This window comes from Ambystoma mexicanum, chromosome 5p, assembly GCF_040938575.1.
Source record: "Ambystoma mexicanum isolate Mex_15411 chromosome 5p, UKY_AmexF1_1, whole genome shotgun sequence".
NCBI classification, from domain to species: Eukaryota; Metazoa; Chordata; class Amphibia; order Caudata; family Ambystomatidae; genus Ambystoma; species Ambystoma mexicanum.
In genome coordinates this window covers 786,228,645-786,247,440 of record NC_090930.1, presented here as the reverse complement: position 1 = coordinate 786,247,440, position 18,796 = coordinate 786,228,645, and the positions used below count along the sequence as shown (strand labels likewise).

The following is an 18,796-nucleotide window of genomic DNA, read 5'->3' as shown; positions in this document are numbered from 1 at the left end:
GACTCAACTGCAGAATCCAGATTACTGAGACTGGAATGTGCCCCGTTCTTCCTGAAAGAGATAATATGGCTACCCGGAAAGGAGATGAGAGAACGCTCAGAGATGCTAACGTTGGGATGGAAGGTGTGGCGTAGGGCCAGTCAGGTTATGGAGAACCCAACCCTGTGCTCCCCGCAAGCGCCACTAGTAGCACTAACGGGGGCGGATGGACATTTAATGAAGATGATTAGAAAACACTGGGAGTCGGCAGGGATAGGAACAATAGGAGATGTAATACAAGAAGGGAAGATCAAGGAGTTTGGGATGCTGGTGGAAGAAACGGGGTTGCATAGCGGGCAACATATCGCATATGCTAGAATGAGGAAGCGGATCAAAGAGACATGGTCAGAAATGGTACTAGAGGAGCTACCGAATGCCACCATAGAAACAATTCATGACAGAGCAGAAGGAGGGCACGAAATATCTAGAATATATGAGCTATTGATGTCCAAAGAGGGGAAGGAAGTGATACAACTAAGACAGGATTGTGAAGAGGATGTGGGCGCTCCTATGAGTGATGGGATGTCGCAACGGGCCCAAAGATATCATAAGAAAGTGTGGAGGAATGCCAGGTAACAGCAAATACAGTTATACGTAACCCACAGGGCATACATGACCCCCCAAAAGATAGCCAAATTTAAAAACATGGATAGGCAAATGTGCCCTAAATGTGGAGAAGAAAATGCTGGGATGGTGCACATGTTCTGGGCGTGCCCAGAAATTGGTAAATTCTGGGACGAAGTGTCCCAGAGACTCGACGGGAGAGGCGTCAAGATAAATATTGAGTCGGCAGAGGCATGTATGGTGGGAGGGTTCCCCAGATCAAGCAAATTAAAACATGTAAGTAAGCTGAAGGACCTAGCATATATACTTGCAAAGCACAGGATTGCCATGGGGTGGAAGGCATGCCACAGACCAAGAATAGATGTCTGGTGGAAGGCCCTCGAGAAATGGACTGAGGCGGAAACAGCAGTATGGCAAAATGCTGGCAATACTCGTGGGGGAGGAGGAAATGGGAACCCTGGCGGCCTTGAAAACGTTAGTGGCTACACTGTATGGGCCAACCCAGGACTGGTCAAGCGACCAGGACTCAGTTGTAGACATAGAGGAGGATCCCCTTCCGCATGAAGCAGTTGCAGAGCGCGCGGTAGAGTAAGCCCATGAGGGGGGGAGGGAATGGGGTTGCAATTGACATTCAGTGATCAATGTGAAACTCAGTGCATTATTTTAAGCACTGTACGTCGATTGTTTGTTTATTTTGAAAATGAATAAAAATTGTTTTAAAAAAAAATCCTTAGTCTCATTAGTAGGTCTATTATTTCCCTGCTCAGTCTTAAGCTTCATGTATACCCTCCAAAAATAAATGTTACAACCAAAGAAAAAGAGCCCTTTACTGCCCTTTCCCCACTCCCCTCCTCTTTATACAGTACGTCTCCCCTTCTGCTCTCATCATCGACTCCCGTGTCCCCCTAAAAACCCTCATGCCCATCTTCTCTTTACTTCTTCATAAACTCCAAACTATCTCAACCTAGCTTTGTATACATTGCACCCTGGGTTGCACCTCGCAATAATTTCGGAGCCATTCCCAGGATGGTGACAATCCGTCTTGTATGTTTGGGTTCTCCATCATTGTCTCTTTTTGTTTAACTCTTTGCAATGTTTTTTTCCTTCCTATGTTTGTTTGCCATAACAATTGCAGTAGTTGTCTCCTTGTCGCTTTATCCGCCCTTATGCCTTCTTCGCAGAGCTTGATTCCCAATATTTTGGCTCTGGTTTGAGAATCGTTCTTGTTAGGACTGATTCTCTGAAAAATGCAGATTTGCGCGCCTTTCTGGCCGAATATCCCCATACTTCAAACAGTAATTTTCGGGCAGAAAGGTGCGCAAATCTGTGTTTTTCACGTAAATAATTCCATGATTCAGGCTGTTAGTGTGAACCAAGCTGAAGTTGTTTATTTGGATTTGATTTATTTTGGAGTTTTGCAAAACACAACATGCATCATTGTAATTGCTTCAGCGTGCCGTGCGCAAGTAAGGTGTTTTTATAACACAAACGGCGTGTTTACTCAAAATAAGTCATTAACTCTCAGAAGACTGCTTTGAAAAAACCTTGGTCGGCACTTCGAGTGCAAAGTCGGACACAGAGGCATTGTGAGGATTGTTAAAGAATTTTATTAAAGTAAAAGTAGGGTTGCAAAAAGACCTATCTCGCCCTATCACTATGATGGGTTTCCCTGCCTCAACGAAACTAAAGGATGTCAGTGTCATAATCTCCAGAAATATAGAGTTCTCCGTCCTGTGTCCCAAATCCTATCCGGACCCTTACAAGCTAAACTAAAAGAAATTTGCATTCTTTCACTTGGCCATTTGTAGGCTTTCCAGTATTCCAGCACAACTTTCAAAAGGTGCGCAGATAAAGATTTAAGGTTTCACAATCTTCAGAAGGGGGTGGGGTGATTCCCTTCCTGAGTCTCTCAGCTTCCTCTCATCTTTTAACCACAATTCCCTTTCCCAGCAATGTGCAATTATCCCATTCAGGGAGTATGGCTCTCTTCCCCTAGACTAACACACTCAAGGGTTCTTTTCCTACCCTTGACTCCCTTGTCTCTCCACAGTTTAATCACCTTTCCAGCCCAAGGAGTTTTGGTTCCTTCCCCTGGGTTTCATATACTTTCAAGAAGCTGCCTCTCCTCTTCCGGCACCTCTTACTTGTATACCTCTTATTTGTAATTGAATGCGGGTCCCAGACTCGCAAACACACTGCCTGGTATCCCCTCGTGCCAGGGCTTTCCTAATGTTCTCTTTCCCTTTGGGTGCAACTCCCAATCTCACAACCGGCTGCCTGGTTTACTCTCCTGCCAGGACTTCTTCCATGTGTTACCCAGTACCTGAAAGAACTGAATTGTATTTGAACCCCTTCCATTTGTACTCAGCGTCCCTGCTCCCTCACCCCGAATTACCCCTGTGAGTGTCTCTGCATCCCCTCGGTATATGCCTCGAAGCGCCCTGGTGTCCCACTTCTCCTCACTGGGCTCACCAGAGTTCTCTGGCAGCTTCGGTGTTCTCTGCAGTTCTCGGCTTCTCCAGCGGGGCACCTCCTCATCAGCCTCAGTTGCTGCAGGTCTGCATGTGGCGCACTCTTCCACTCTTGACCCTTTGTGATGCGCCAATAGGAGCCCTTTTGTCCCCTGCTGTAGCTGGTCTGCTTCTCGCTTCCCGACCCGCATCGGGTACCGTGGATTTGGATCTTCCGTGTGGTGCCAGGATTTATTTATTTTTCCCAAACTAAAATGTTTTACTTTTCTTTTCGAAGAACAATCAACAAACATGTTGTAAACATGAAAGGTGAACGTACATGCAAAAGAAGTGCCTCAGAGCAAATCACTTCCAATATACTTTTTTTCTGTTGTTGTTGAAATCCTCTCCCCCTTGCACACCCCATCAAGCACACATGTTGCAGAGGACCCTCAATGTACCACAGTCAGGGATAACTGCTAGGATTGGGTTTACAGGCTACGCAGGTCTCACATCCTCCTCAATGCGTGGCACTGCACAAATCCCCACCCTTCCCCATGCCGACCCAGACCCAGACCCATAAACGGAAGCCATTCTTGTTGCACTTTGGTATCCCTTTCATTCACTATTTTGGTTTCTCCATTTCATATAGGTGCCTGGCCCCCATTATCCATTCCCTCTTACTCTGCATCTCAGGACACTTCAAGGCCCTCGCCAGTGCCACTCGAGCTGCCAACTGGAGACCCTGGATCATGTGGCCAAACCACTATTTCCCCCGTCGTCGTCTCCCAGCCTGAAGCGGACCAAATAAGGAGTCAAGGGCTTCTCAATCACCTCTAGATCCCCAATCCAGGATAGGACCTTGCTTTAATACCTTTGTGCCTTCGGGGATGACCACCATGTGTGCCAATATGCGCCCAATGCTCCACAGCCGTTCCAGCAATGCAGGCCCACCCCAAGATGCATACGGGTCAATCATGCTGATGAAACGTCTTGACGGAATTCAACCTATGTTGGGCAGAGATCAAAACTATTTTCATCGACTCACAAATGGCTCCCTACAATTCATCTGTCACCTCCATCCCTAGGTAATTTCCGCACTGGATTCTAGCCCTCGGTTCTGCTAATGAGGCCGCCTTCCTCAAAGGGTAATATAGCTTAGAAATCCTTCCTCTTTCAGGATCCCCGTCCATCCAAATTTTCTCTAGCAGGGTAAATTCTCTCACCAAGTTCATGCCCCATCTCGCAACAGTCAGGACCCCCTTTAACCACATAAACAGGAAAGGTGATAGCAACCCTAGACCCAGTAGTTCTCCCAGTCTGTGTATAGTGTGGTATCTGTCCCCTCTCCCAGAGCTGGCCTGCCTGACTCAACCCTGTTTCGTACCAGCCTTGGTATCACTCCAGATCCGCAATGCGATTTTGATATATTCCATACTTGGGTGTACGCTCGTTACGGTAACAGAATGATGTCATCGTGCAATGATGTCATCACTTTCCTACGGCAATTCAGCCATCTTTATATATATTCAGCTTCTTCATACACGGGCGGCTATTTTATCGCCCTACAATTACTTTGGTGCACGGTTTTCGCTTAGCTAAAATAAGTACCTTGATGACACTTGTTTAACTATTTATTTAGGGCCACATGTATACTTTCATACCTTCTTTTCTGAAATGTTTTGTTTGTTTTCTACTTCGATTCTTCCATGATCCTTACTCACCAGCTGGTCGTCACCTTTCCCTTGTGACTGACACAGATTTCCTAACAAGTCTCTACCCTGCTTCACTTCCCATTATCTATTCAATTCGTTTTTATTTCAAATTCTATTATATGTTGCTTTATCTTCCCATAGATTTTTTCTAGTGGAAGTTTACAATGCAGGTCATATCGTTTTAGCGATTTTTGCCAACATACCCTATGGATTTACTTCTGTGATCAGCATAAGATAACTTTGAATTTCTTTTTATGAACTTTTTCATACATCTATGTTTGGTGATGGGAGCACATTTATGGCCTCCTAATAGATTGCTATGCTCCCGATGTGATGCTTTTTTCCTATTTTTGATATCTACCATGACTTTTCTTGGATTTACCTAGGAAGATTAATTCGGGATTCTTTATGTTCAATTTCTGGTATTCAAATCTGATTATAGACTATCATTATTACTATTAAGCGGTCTCTAACTCCCTTATTTGATTCTTATTGCGATACGTAGTGTTGACACAGGAGTGGTTATGGAAATGTTATTTCTTAATATATTTTTCGGAAATAACTCTCTGTGTATATAATTCTATGTAATGGTAATACGACATTATCTATATTGTTTGACAGAAGTTATTTTGTGCTCCTGATGAAGTGAATTTACTTTACTCAAAAGGAATTGAGCTATTGCTGAAATGTAAAGAATGTAATGACAATATTGAGTCTTAAAACTATTTGTATTCATTAAATTATTACAACATACTGTCATACCTTAAGGAAGGTTTACTTTCTTTACAGTATGGAATTTTGACTGGTTGGAAATCATCAGTATATAGGTGTGCAGGGGACAGGGGTATCCAATCTTAGGATACCATTCATACTTTTCTGATCTATCATGATACTGCTGCTCGTAGGCTTTTTTTTCTTCATGACTACCTCTATTTCAAACACACATCTGCTGCTCACTGTGACATGTTCATCTATTGAAAGGAATACTCAAAAGCTCGCTCAAATGACATTAATGTATCTGGCTTATTAAGCTAGAGAAGCCCCAAGATATAATCAGAGTAACAGTCGACAAGCAAGAGCAAGCTGCAGCTAGTAAACAAAAAGCCCACCTTTGTGTGCACAGTCAACACTTTCTTCCCGCAAACTAATTATGCTGCTCAGGTTTATGATTCTCCTCTTTGGAGTGCTGGCAGCAGTCATATTCTTCCTAGAATCAGCTTCCACCATTTCTACTTCAGAATCTGTCCGCTGGCGCTTCCTGTAAATGGTGATAAAGAAGGACTTTAGAAGGCAAGCAATCATTGCATTGCGCTTTATACAAAATGTTCAATTTGATCTACTGTCAAGTCTGCAGGTATAAAACATGGAATACTACACACCGTTCAAGAACCTACTTACTTCTAGAATACCATATTATCGATTTGACAGCAGAAAATGACTGCTATGGTCATCTTACTGCCTATTCAAGCACTGCATATCATTCTTTTGCTCCATGAATTTTCCCACCACAATTGCCAGTATGTCTCCAATTCCACATCTTTTTTTGACACAATTGTACACTTCATACCTTGCTGCTATTATCGATTTGTTCATATTTTCAAACACTGGTATTTAACAAGTGCCTAATAAAGGTCCACATTGTACGGCGCCCTCAAATCACGACTGAATACCCATACAGGGGCCAATATTGTCCTTTATGTCTGCAAAGATTGTAAAGGAATATTGGACTAAAGTAATCTCACTATTTAAAGCAAGAGTTGTGAATCAGTGATGTAGTACAAGTTAAGGTTTTATTCGCATGTGAAGGACTACTTAAGAAAGTCTGCGTGCTAGTTTTAATTAAAATTGTGGCATTTGCAATGGTTATAAAGGCTGGGTTTTATAATTCCATGTTTAAATGGTGTGTTTTTCAGCCCATTAGCTTCTTGTTTGTTTTAAAGTGTGTAATACCAGTGGTATTTTCTGTATGAATAGATTTTTCCATTGTGTATTTTCATTTGTATTTCTATTTGGGCTTGTAGAGCGTGCACACCTAGCTAGGGAGGAATGAAGAGCTACACAAGGTTGGTTGAGGATTGTAATGTATGCTGGCCCCAAGGAGGGACACATTCAAGTTGTAGATCTAAGAGCCACAGGCCCACATAGTGGTGTTCTCCTCAAAGGAGGCGCTTAGAATCCTATGTGTTACTTAAGTGCTTACTGAAGAGCAGGGAATTCAGGTCCTTCCCAAACAGCAAGAGCACTGGGGCCACCCTAATTGTGACTAGGATAGAGTTCCAGAAGGCCTGCGCGGAGCAAGAACATGCTAGTTTACTATCTTTGGGACTACATTTGATCTCCAGCCTCGCAATAGTCTGCACCAGTGAGATCTTTGGCAAGTTAGATATCTGGGATATGAGGCAGGCTATCGTTAAAAGTATCCGGGCAGGGATAGGTAACCAGTGCAGTTCCCTTAGAGCACATATGTGGTCAAATGTCTTTGATTCTGTGATGAGTCTTCCCTACGTCCAGGCGAGATAATGCTAAGGCTTAGACTGTGGCTCTGAAGTTCTCTGGTGGAAGCAACCGTTTATATTCCATAGAGTGCTGGTTGATACCAGGTGGTATTTTCTGTGGCAATGTGTTGCCAGAAGAAAACCAGCCGGCTCTTTGAAGACTCCCCCCCCCCCCCTTTACCACGAACTACCCCTAACCTGGTTGCAAGTTATTCCTCATGCCCACACGCAGCGCAAAAGCTACATCTGGGGATTTTGCGAGTGGCAGCCACGAAATTGTTACTATAGGGATTGCCCAATCAAATGATTCGGGTGTGCGCCAATAGGAAGAGGGACTCCTGCTTCCCTCGGGCCCAGAGCTCAACGTACTTGGGGACCCACACGTGCCACATTCGGCACTTCTCACCATGCTGGCATATGGAAATGGGACTGCAGCGATTGTCCTATCAGGTGGTGCTCAGAGTGTGCGTCACAGGAAAGCGCACCAATACGAAGGAGGACTCCTGCTCTACTGGAGCGCAGCCCACGCGGTCCTTGGAAAATGGCAAGTGTCATATTCTGCGCTTCTTAGCATGCTGGCCAATGGAAATGGGACTATGGCCTTTAGCCAAGGAGGTGCTCGGGGTGTACGTGCAGGAAAGAGCTCCAACAGGGAGAAGGAATCCTCCTGCTCACCGGGGCGTGGCCCTTGGGCTCATTGAAGGAAGGCACGTAGCACATTTTGCGCTTCTCCCATGGTGGCCAATGGAAATGAGACTATGGATGTTGGCCAATCAGGTGCTCTGGGTGTGCGTCACAGGAAAGGGCGGCATTCAGTTTCCCCATTACTTTGTGTACTGCGGCTGGCAAACATAGCAAGACGTACAGTTTTCGTCGTGGGTGATGGTTTTGTGGAAGATCTGTGCATGTATATCCTCCAATAAGACTTGTCTGGCAATTTTGGTTTGGAGGGAGTGGACGCTTTGTGGTGTAGTGTCGAATCGTGCTGTTTCGGCGGACTGCTTCTAGAATGTCGACGCTTAGCCTCTTCGGCAACTGTACATTTTGTGATTGTGCACTTTGGAGCCTTCTTTTTGGGTTACATGCCTTGTTCCAGTGTGTTTAGTCAACTAAAGATTATGATGAAAGCAGTTCAGCACATTTTTCCTACTGCCAAGGGGCTTTTGTCATGTATACCCCCGAGAATAGTGTGGAAGTATTCCAAGGATTCCTGTCGCCAGCCAGAGGTCGGAAGGGGTTGCATCAACAGAAGCATGTGTGACTTTGTGATTACTGCTGGGATGTTCTCTAGTACGAATGAGAACATTGGTTTGCGATACATACACCTATTCAAGGCAAATGGCATGTCTTTGTCGCACAGTGGCAATTAAATGTTGTTTCACAATCTACACACTGCAGTGAAGACCCTATTATAAGAATGTCAGCTGATGTTCAAAACACACACTTACGTATGAAGACCGCAAAAAAAGTATTTCCGCAGAAGCACCTTTAAAAAAAAAAAAAGAAAAACCCAAAGGATCTTTTAAGAACCACCACACCTAACGACGCTGCGCTCGCCCAGAAGAAAAAGTCAGCAAATATTGCAATAGTTGCAGGGTGGCATGTGTTACATACGACCCGTTTGCAGATGACGGCCATAGAAATGGGCCTACAGAGGCTACAGGATTGGGCAATAAAGTTTGTGGGTGTGGTGTGTACGGACAGACTGTGGTACACAGTGTATATGTTGACAGAAGTGCGGTTATGGCTGCGTGTTTCACGAGGCACAGTGTGCATGTTTTAGGGGATTCCGGCATACACTGAGTGAAAGTGAATGGAAAACACTGTGCAGTGGCTACTCATTTTGCAATCTATCAGGTGCATTTGTAGTGCAATGGAGTAGCTACAAGGAAGTGCCAGATTTTGGTTTCTCTGTGTGACACTTTGGTGACACGCAATCATGCGATATTATTGGTGTTCATTGTGCAGGGAAAATGGCGCAGCATGTTACACAACCTTAAGTGCTTTTTGCGATGAAGGAGGCACTTGCCCAGTTCATGCGTTTGCTTCAGATCTCTTGCAGACGTTTGTAGTGCATTATGCCGCCACCGATGTGGCAGCATCATTTCATTTTCTATGAATGCAGACAGCGTGGTTGATTGCAAAGAAGAGTATTTGTGGCTTTGTTCGAAATGTGCCAATGGCATCCTTCACCCATGGGACTATGACGTTTCACAGCACGAATACTTTTCCCTAGCTATAACGTTTTTCTTACTATGCCAGCCATCTGGATTTTTGCACACCCCATCTAAATTGGCTTGGTGCCCTTCTTGAACGTAGTGAAATTATTTTGTACTTAGTGTTGCGCTGTGGGTATCTTGAAAATGCTCTGGAACACCTACAAATACCTCTTTGAACAGCGACCCCCTTTGAAACCGATTGAATTAGTGTTTACCACACTGCCACGCCTCCTGCCCTGCATGCGTGCATTGGGAATTCTGTTGTTGATCTGTGAAAGGTGCTTTCATTTACCTTTTTCTCTTTCACAGTTCATTTTTATTATGGTGTTCTCACACACGCCACAGAAGGAACGGTAGGAAAGGTCTGGTACAGAAGGGGCAGCACCTGTCTGGATACTATATGGGACGAGCCGGGAGACGGAATTATTGGGTGGTCCTCACCTACATAGGCGCCAGTCATTATAATGCTTCCGTAAGGACCATTACCACGCCCTTCCAAGTACCTTCCCTTTGTACAGTAACGCTTTGCAATACATGCACAATACAATGCCCTTTGCCAGGTAAGGGTCTGTAGCGCGGCATATGGTTTGCAAAGGTTGTTTTACAGCTCCGCTGCCCTACAGGAGTGACCCCCTTCTTGCCCCCAGCAGATGTGCAAAATGCTGTACATGAAAGTACCCTACGTAATTGCTGGAAGGGCGGTAGCCTGCCCACTGGTCCCTGGTGCTTTGTTTTCAGTTGTCGTCATATGCAGTAGAAACAGTTTATGCTACGCCATTACTGTTAGGGGTAGCATTCACGGATATACATACATTGTAGAATACAAGAATGTTTACAAGGACGGGAAACACAGCTTCATTACGTGCAGCAGCAAACCATTTATTCTGTGTGACCCATGCATCTACAGCGCGTTTGTAAACGGCACTAAAGTTGTTTGCGCTCTGCATATTTTGCGGTTTCCTTACTTGCCTTTACATGCACTAGTATGTGCATGAGGAAAGTGCAGCAGCTTTGCCATTTTGCAGATTAAGTACAAACCGTCCCACCTGCACTTACATGTTTTCTTCAAATGTACGACCGGCAGGTGACCTCTTGATACTTTCCGTCACCCCGCTGAGTGCAGACACAATGGATTTGTTTCACGGGTCATGGAAAGGCAAGCAGCAGATAAATGAAATGAATGCAACATTTAACACGGCCACGTGACAATGCAGGTTGCTGGTCATTATGTAGCAAGGAGTACTGTAGCCACACATTGGTAGGTTTGCAGAGCCACCCACGAAGTCGGCAGCAGTACTTTAAATGCAGTAGCTTTCTGCATGATTCCGTAGGGCTGGCGACAGGGGCGGTGTTACAGCATACAGTGGATGACCTATGCATGGGTCTAGGTGTGGAACGGAAACGTGTGCGCTTCCACAACTACTTAAAAGATGCAGCCATGCGGCCACTAATGGAGTCCTATGGATACTTGCAGTGTGATTGCACATAAGCCAACCAGGTGCAGTGTCTGTAGGAAACATCCATATTGCTCATTTGTACGCATCTCGGCCAGTACTGTGCGGCACAGATTTATCATGTCCTGTTAACACAAAAAGAGAGCCTACTGCCATACTACACAACATTTACTATGTACATGTATAATTGGTACGATACGCCAACACTATTCAGAAAAGTAAGGGGTAGCGCAAATGGATACATACACCAGACACCATGCCCTTTCCACACGATTATCGTGAGGTCAACCAAGGAATTAATAACAAACCATTGTTAACGGGATGTTATGGTTATGTTGCCGTACGAAATACCTATCCTCTTTACAGAAAACGCTATGCTAAAGCAACATTCTGCTTACAGTGCCCTACTAAAAACCTATGAAATTCACTAACAAAAATATTGTTAAAAGGGACGTTACGGTTAAGTTACACTAGCAAAAACCTATAAAATTCTATGGAAAAACATTGTTACAGGGACGTTATTGTTACAGGTAAAAACGAAAAGCCCCTGGAATTCGACAGTTATGGTAAGCTAAGCAACCATAACTTGCGCCATCACCAAGCACTGCTAAGAGTAACACCCATATCATCAAAGATGACATCACAAATGTCATTGATGACATCACATATGTGACCCACTTATTTTTGGTGACTGAAATATCTAGGCCTGTTTTGGTCACTGAGAGTCAGAATATTAAAATTCAAAAGGTGCTGTATATCTAGACGTTAACCTTTTCACATGTTCTTAAAGTACTTACCTTTCGATTTGGTCTATGTTCATGATGAACATACATGGGGCAATAGGCAGGCCTGAAACATACAATTCATTTGTATACATGAATATAAACGTTAGTGCTATTAACATTTTCTGATGATGCGGTTTCGCTCTTCCTTACTTTAGTTTCCCTGTATGTGCCTCTGATTTGTATGCATTGTGGGTCTTCATATGCATACTTTGTATTAGCACAAGTGTGTAGTAAGTCTTGAATTGTTAGCTAGTTATTACTTCTTCAAAATTATACAATCCCCCCTGACATCATGTTACCAACATTATAAACACAACCCCTTGTAGGGACTTTACATTAAAAATAATTTCAGATGTTATGGGTGGTAGTCTTAGCAGTGCAGTTTTTCCATAGAATGTCATATGTTTTTGCTAGTGCAACTTAACCATAACGTCCCTTTAACAATGTTTTTGTTAGTGAATATATATATATATATATATAATGTATTTTTTTTCCAGTGTAAAAATATTGTTAAATGGAAGTTATGGTTACAAGTAAAACAGAAAACCCCCAGAAATTCACCAGTTATGGTAAGCTAAGCAACCATAACTCGTGCCACCACCGTGCACTGCTAACACTAACACTAACCAGGACATCACAAATGTCATTTATAACATCGCTATTGACATCGTATATTAAATTGTCATAAAAAGTTCTTACAAGGGGTTGTGTTGGAAGACCTATACAACGGAAAAAGTACAATGAGGCAGAAAAGAATCACAAGGACCAGGAAGATGAGATGGAGTAAATGCCTACCTCCAGCACCCAGAGAGAATCATAGGTGTGGCGGTTCTTTACCATCACTGGGGGTGTAACAAAGGCTAAGGCTACCAAGCTCAAATGCACTGATCTCAGTCGCGGACAACCTGGGCAGTACTCCTACGGGACCATATCCATACGCCACCACACCAAATCCTACCACTGGAATGCTCTGAGAATGGCTGTTCCTTTCTCAGGAAGTAGTAGGTTATCTTCCTCTACCTTATCTTCCTCAACCAATACTGCCCCTGTGGGGCACAAAATCCCATCAGCTACCTTGCAAGTCATATAAGAGGCTGTTGATCCATATCTTTCCAAGACAACAGTACTCTGTATATACTGCAACACACCACTCTGCAGAGGGGAGAGGTTTTGAAGTGCTTTTGAAGCTGTAATCAAGGAGCATGAAAAACAATGCCCCCTACCTTAGATTTAACGCACGCCCAACATCTTCCCCTGTTTACCTGCCCCTCCATATCAGTGGTTGGGGCCCCTTTCCTTATTTCCATCCCCACCTTACTTCCTTGCCTCTCCTACAAAGAAAGAGACATTCAAAATAAAAAAACACCCAAAAAATTTTCCTTTAGGAACCACCTTTCACAGTTAAAAAATAGAAGTAAAAAAATAACTTTATAGACTCCATTTACTTTACAATTTTAAGTAAAGTAGTTCGACACAATACAATTCTCCAACATTTCCCTTGGCATATAATGAGTATCCAAGGTCTCCGCAGTCCCCTCTCCAGACCATGCATCATTAAAAAACCCAGATTGTATGTGCACACCATCGCAAAAGACATCCCCTCTATCCTTTTTACTGTTATTTTTTTAACACTAACTCGTTGCCTGCTTTCAAACAGTCACACATCTATCCACCAATCAGTTCCAAAAACTCTACATATAACCCATTCAACACATTAAGCTTCCATACCACAACTGCCACTTAAGCATGTTCTAGAAATCTTTTGCATCTGCATTTTTGAATTTGTATTTTTTAAGCGCTCACACAGCCCACAGGCATCGAGGCGCTGTTACAGGAATTGTTTTTCTTTGTTTAGTTGCATCATTGTTTTTTTATTTGTCTTAGTTGCGTATTTATAACGCGCTTAAATACCCAGAGGTTTCCAAGCACGGACCCGGGGATCGAACCTGTGTTGCTTCGTGTCGTCTTGCTTCCAAGGCAAGCATGTTGCCGCTGAGCTATCCTCCTGGGACATTTCCCTTGCTTATCCAAATAATTTATACACACTGCTGCTATTAATGCACATATGTATTGTGCAGTAAGAGAAGCGCATGAATGGAAAGGGGAGTAGGGATTGCCAAGTGCTGATAGAAACCCAGAAGGAAAGTGCCAAGAGATTCCAAGGTGAGAGGCCACTGGCTAACTGCTGGAGCAGAGGAGTCCCAAGGGTAGGGTACACAGCTGCGAGGCGGTAGACCAGCAAGGGCAGTATTGAAGGTTGGGGGGGTGGACTATGGACTGGTGTCAACTAGATATAGGGCCTGGAATCTGCAAGGTTCATAAGGGACCAAGCCACCAGGCTCAGTGGTATGAGTTAGCAGGGAAGGGAATAAGTAACAGGAAAAGGAAAGCAAAGTAACTTTCCAAAACTTAGGGAAGTCCAGCTGAAGTATAAGAGGAGCAGGCAGGCTGTTCCAAAGAGAGGCACTGGCTAAAGAGAGATACATGCCACCCAAACTCTGTTTCAAAAAGCGTTTGACAAGCAGGGAATGTAGTTACAGGAGCGGAGGGCTCAAGCAGGGCAGTATTTATGTAGACAAAGGCGGGGGTACTGTTGTCCCAGGCCCCAGAAAGCCTTTTCAATGATAGAGGATCTTGAATTTCATCCTTGCAACTACGAGGAGCCAAAGTACACATTTTAGGGCTGTAGCTATACGATCCCTGAGCTTGAGGCCAAGGATACGTCTTGCAGCCCTATTTTAGATTAGCCGAAGGGGGCGCAGACAACAAAGGGGGATGTTAAGGAAGATGATGTTGCAGTAGTCCAGCCTACAAAGGACCAGGGCTCGAGAGACATTGAGCTTTTGGTGGGAATGTGAGGAACAGTAGAGTGCCTATAAGGAGTTGAAGATGAATGTGGGCTTTCTTTACATGTTCCAAAATGCAAGGACCAAAGGAGAGAGAGAAACTTAAAGATAACACCAAGGTTTTTGGCCCCACAGGATGGTGAGTAAAGGGTCCAAAGAGGGCAGCCAGAGGGTAGGAGAAAAACAGGGGACAAGTGTCACAATAAGAAATATCTCTGTCTTACTGGCATTGAGACAGAGATTGTTAGCCACACACAATGCCTCGATGGTGATCAAACAATCAGGGATAAAAAACAAAGTGAAGAAATTAGATGAGACAAGGTTAAGGAAAGCTGTGTACCATTAACATAACACTGGAAATGAGAAATGAAGAAGGACATCAGGTGAGCCAGAGGGACGAAATAGATATTGAAGAGACTCTTATGTTCCACATGATGAACTTTCATGAACTTGTTTTATCTATTTTAACGGAATGGTCTGTTGGCACCCTGTTTTAATTAGTTCTATATGTATTCAATTTTATCTGAAGTATCTCTGGAGTTTGTATTCTGATGTTTTTATATGTAAAGCCTTGTGTGGCTGAGCACATATTAAATAAATAAAGATATTGACGAGCCACAATCATAGGATAGAACCCTAGGGTCTCTGCAGGTAGAAAGTGAGTTGGTTGAGTACAAATGGCCCAGTAGCAGCTGGGAAGGGCGGTTAGTGAGGGACACAGGTCAACCAGTCAAGTGCCCGGTCCATGATGCTAAAGGTATCATGTAACCGCTTAATGAGGATATAATGGTTGACCGTGTGAAGGACGGAGGAGACATCAAGGAGCACTATCCTCATTTGTACTACAATCATAAACACCATATGCACTTCCATTATATCATTCCACCATATTACAAATACTGTATACTCTCCCTACAGTACCTAAAATTACTATACACATATTACTATAGTGTGTGTGGCCAGATTCTTGAGGGCATGGCCTATAGCCATGCCAAAAAGTGCTGTACGAGTTGAGCAACTTAACCATAACTACAGTGCTGCTACCACAGGCCCTGTAATATATATGATGTAGTCAATATTATCACACAGGCACGCCCCACTATAGAGTGTTAGACCTTCCTGCTTAGTGGGAGTGTATATATACAAAAAACCAAATGAAGGTCATCAAACACAAATAAAATATGTACCCTATCTAATCCTCAAGATGCTCTTAAACACAACCATCAAAACAAATATAGGTTGATATCAAAGGATCAAACTGATGTTACATACAAAAGCATGAATCCATTTTATTTAATAATACATCAAATCACAGGTTTAGCCACCTGTTATTTTACATAGAAATCATTTGTTAAAAACATCTACATTCATCAGTATACAACATCTGATGGCGTGATAATTAATACTCCAATTAATACAAACATGATACACTGTGAACACAATTGACACATGGAAAATCAAGTCCCTATGACTTGTACGTAGTGTTGGTTTGATATACTCAGTTCTCACACTATGATTACATTCGCACAACTTATATAAGCTTTTGTCCATTGTCGCAGAACAAGGCACGGCGAAGGAGCAGCAACTGACGGACCACACGCTGGGCCGGCAACCTGAAAGGAGAGAGAACAGAGAACCACAAGAGACCACTAAAGCATCCGGTAAGCCCAGGGAAGGATAGCGGATTACCAGGTTTCTAGAGGGTGAATGCCGCTCTACGCCAATAACCAAAGAGACGAGTGAAGCCTGTAGAGAGTTTAAAGGGGCTTGTAAACAGAGCACAAACAGATCACTGTTCCCATATGAAAGAAAAGGAAACACAGTAATTGAAAGTATGGAAAGCGAAGCGAATTGTGTTAAACCAGAGTTCTCAAATCGATACTGAGCAAATATTACTTTATGGGCAAGAAGAATGAAAGCTGCATAGAGGTCCTGGCTGGAGAGTATTCCAGGCAAAAACAAGTATTTTAAAGAGACCAAGTCAAAAGCTTGAGGAAATGCATACCAAACCCGGCAGGGAAATATACCATGCAAAGGCAAGTTCCTAAGTGTGAGAGTGAAGTATACAAGGAAAAGCCCTGGCAGAAGAGTATACCAGGCAAAGTTAAAGGAGTAGTGCTCTCAAAAATATTACTGTCCCACGCGTTCGGGCATGTGTTTTTAAGCATACGTTGATCGAGGTGGTCGGTCAAAATCTCAAAAAAAAAAATCTCGACTAACAATAAGGTCGAAAAAAAAGACTGAAAAAAAGTCGAATTTCTCTTTTTTAATTATATATTTATTTTGGGGTCCGGGATAAAAAAAAAATGGTTAAAAAAAAAAAAAAAGGGGTTGGGGGGAACCCCCCATTTCGAATTAAAAACGTAATTAAAAACAAATTTCAAGATTTTTTTTTCTGAGATTTATTTTTTCGGTCTTATGACCATAAACCGTTGATCGATCGTAAAAAAACATTTCCTGTGAACCTTACCTTGGTTTTCCTCACTTTTACAAATGCGAAATCAGGCAGCAGGGCATGGCCATTTTGTGCTAATCTTATCCATTGCTGCATCGCCCTAAGCTCAAGTGCCCTGCCGGCACTAAATCGTAGTCCCCGCCCCTGAAGCTGACATCACTCAACACGTACGGCCAATTTAATAATGCGAATGCACGCCAGTGTCAACGTTCTCTGCTAATAGAGTGTCTCCATGGAAATGGCAGGACGCCTCTTTCCTCAAGAGGTATAAACAGACTGCTTCTCATCAGACAACCTCAGAGTTGCTTTTTCATTCGTTTCACAGTCTTTTGTCGAATAAACTGTGACTCCTTTCTGCTCTGTTCAGCTATCCTCCTTGCTCGAAACCCGTGCATACAGCTATTAGTGCCAGCATTACTATCGATTTCAATTTTGTCGTATGATGGCATCAATAATGCCCTACCAGAGAATTCCGAGGCAGAATTAGTGGAAAGAGAAAGATGCCGAAACGATGGGGCTTCGGACGACAGTTGGGAAGACGAATCATCCGATCAAGAGCCTTAGCCTAGTCGCATGGACGACATCTCCACCTGGTGTACCTGCAATCGGTGCAAGGTCATGCCAACCGAGGTGGAGAACTGCTGCTGCCGAGAAAACTCTGGCTGCTTGGCCTGGAAGAAGACACCACTGTTATACGTTACGGTGCTGCATGAATTCAGGGCAGCCTGCCTCACAAGGTTCGTGTTGAGGATTATAATGGTCCTTATGCATGAACTTCGAGCAACAATTCGCCCTCGCAATCCAAGCAACGAATAAGTGTGCTGTAGATGTGATTTAACTTAGGACATGAATGTCTCCTATATTGTCGTAACTTTGATCTATCACTGCCAAATGAATGTAGTCTGGCAATTCAATAGTTCTCTCGCGCTCTGTTCAAATCATAGTGGTCACCTTATGTGTCTTTCATGTAGAACCAAGAAACAATATTTCTCTGTCCCCCAAACGTTATGGATTGCATGGGTGATCACTTATGTGATGTGTCTACACTTTAAAGCCCAAGTTCATTGATCCATGAAGTAACATTTATACTGGCAGCTATGCCATAGATTACAAGTTTGCATGTTCAACTAAGGTTTGTACACTTACGTTCATTTAAAATTACAGCTTGTATGTTTCTCTTCCACAAGTGGTACAGGCCGGTGGCCTAGCATTCGTTTACATGGTAGCTTCATGGGAGGCGTGGACACTGCGTTCGACAAGTAATATCGGCCTGTGTCGTTATTTATTTATTTATTCGCATTTGTTAAGCGCACATACAGCCCATAGGGCATCGTGGCGCTTGTTACAGAGATGACTTGTTATACATACAAAGAAGTCATTACTTAGTTACAAGAGAGTAGTAAGGAGAAGATAGGAAAGGAAGAGGAGATGATGTTGTACGACGATCTAGTTGAACAAGGTGGTTTTCAGTTTTTTTCGGAAGGCAATGAGAGATGTTTCTGCTCTGAGTGTGCTAGGAAGTGCGTTCCATAGCTTCGGTGCAATGTAAGGGAAGCTTATTCCACCTGCTCTGGCTCGTTTGATGCGTGGGACCCTAAGCTGGTTGGTGTGGCATTGTCTGGTTGGTCTAGTGGAGTGCGATCTGACTAGCGTGTCGTTGGCGCCATTTGTGCAAAAGTCCCCAGAGACAGCGGACAGTACAGGGGATTTTCCCACACTGTGCAGCAACCCGAAGCGTACAATGTTTAGTACACCTGTGACATCGACATCAGCA

General features: G+C 43.5%; 1 protein-coding gene across 2 annotated transcripts in view; it reads right to left on the bottom strand.

Annotated features, from left to right (window-relative positions):
• The window catches only part of MLH1 (mutL homolog 1), a 949,066-nt gene that overhangs the window by 244,328 nt on the left and 685,942 nt on the right, over window positions 1–18,796 (bottom strand). For both annotated transcript variants that reach the window (XM_069613203.1, XM_069613202.1), the window contains exon 13: window positions 5,878–6,026. In XM_069613203.1, coding sequence (XP_069469304.1) covers window positions 5,878–6,026 — 149 coding nt within the window. The remainder of the gene's footprint in view (window positions 1–5,877; window positions 6,027–18,796) is intronic.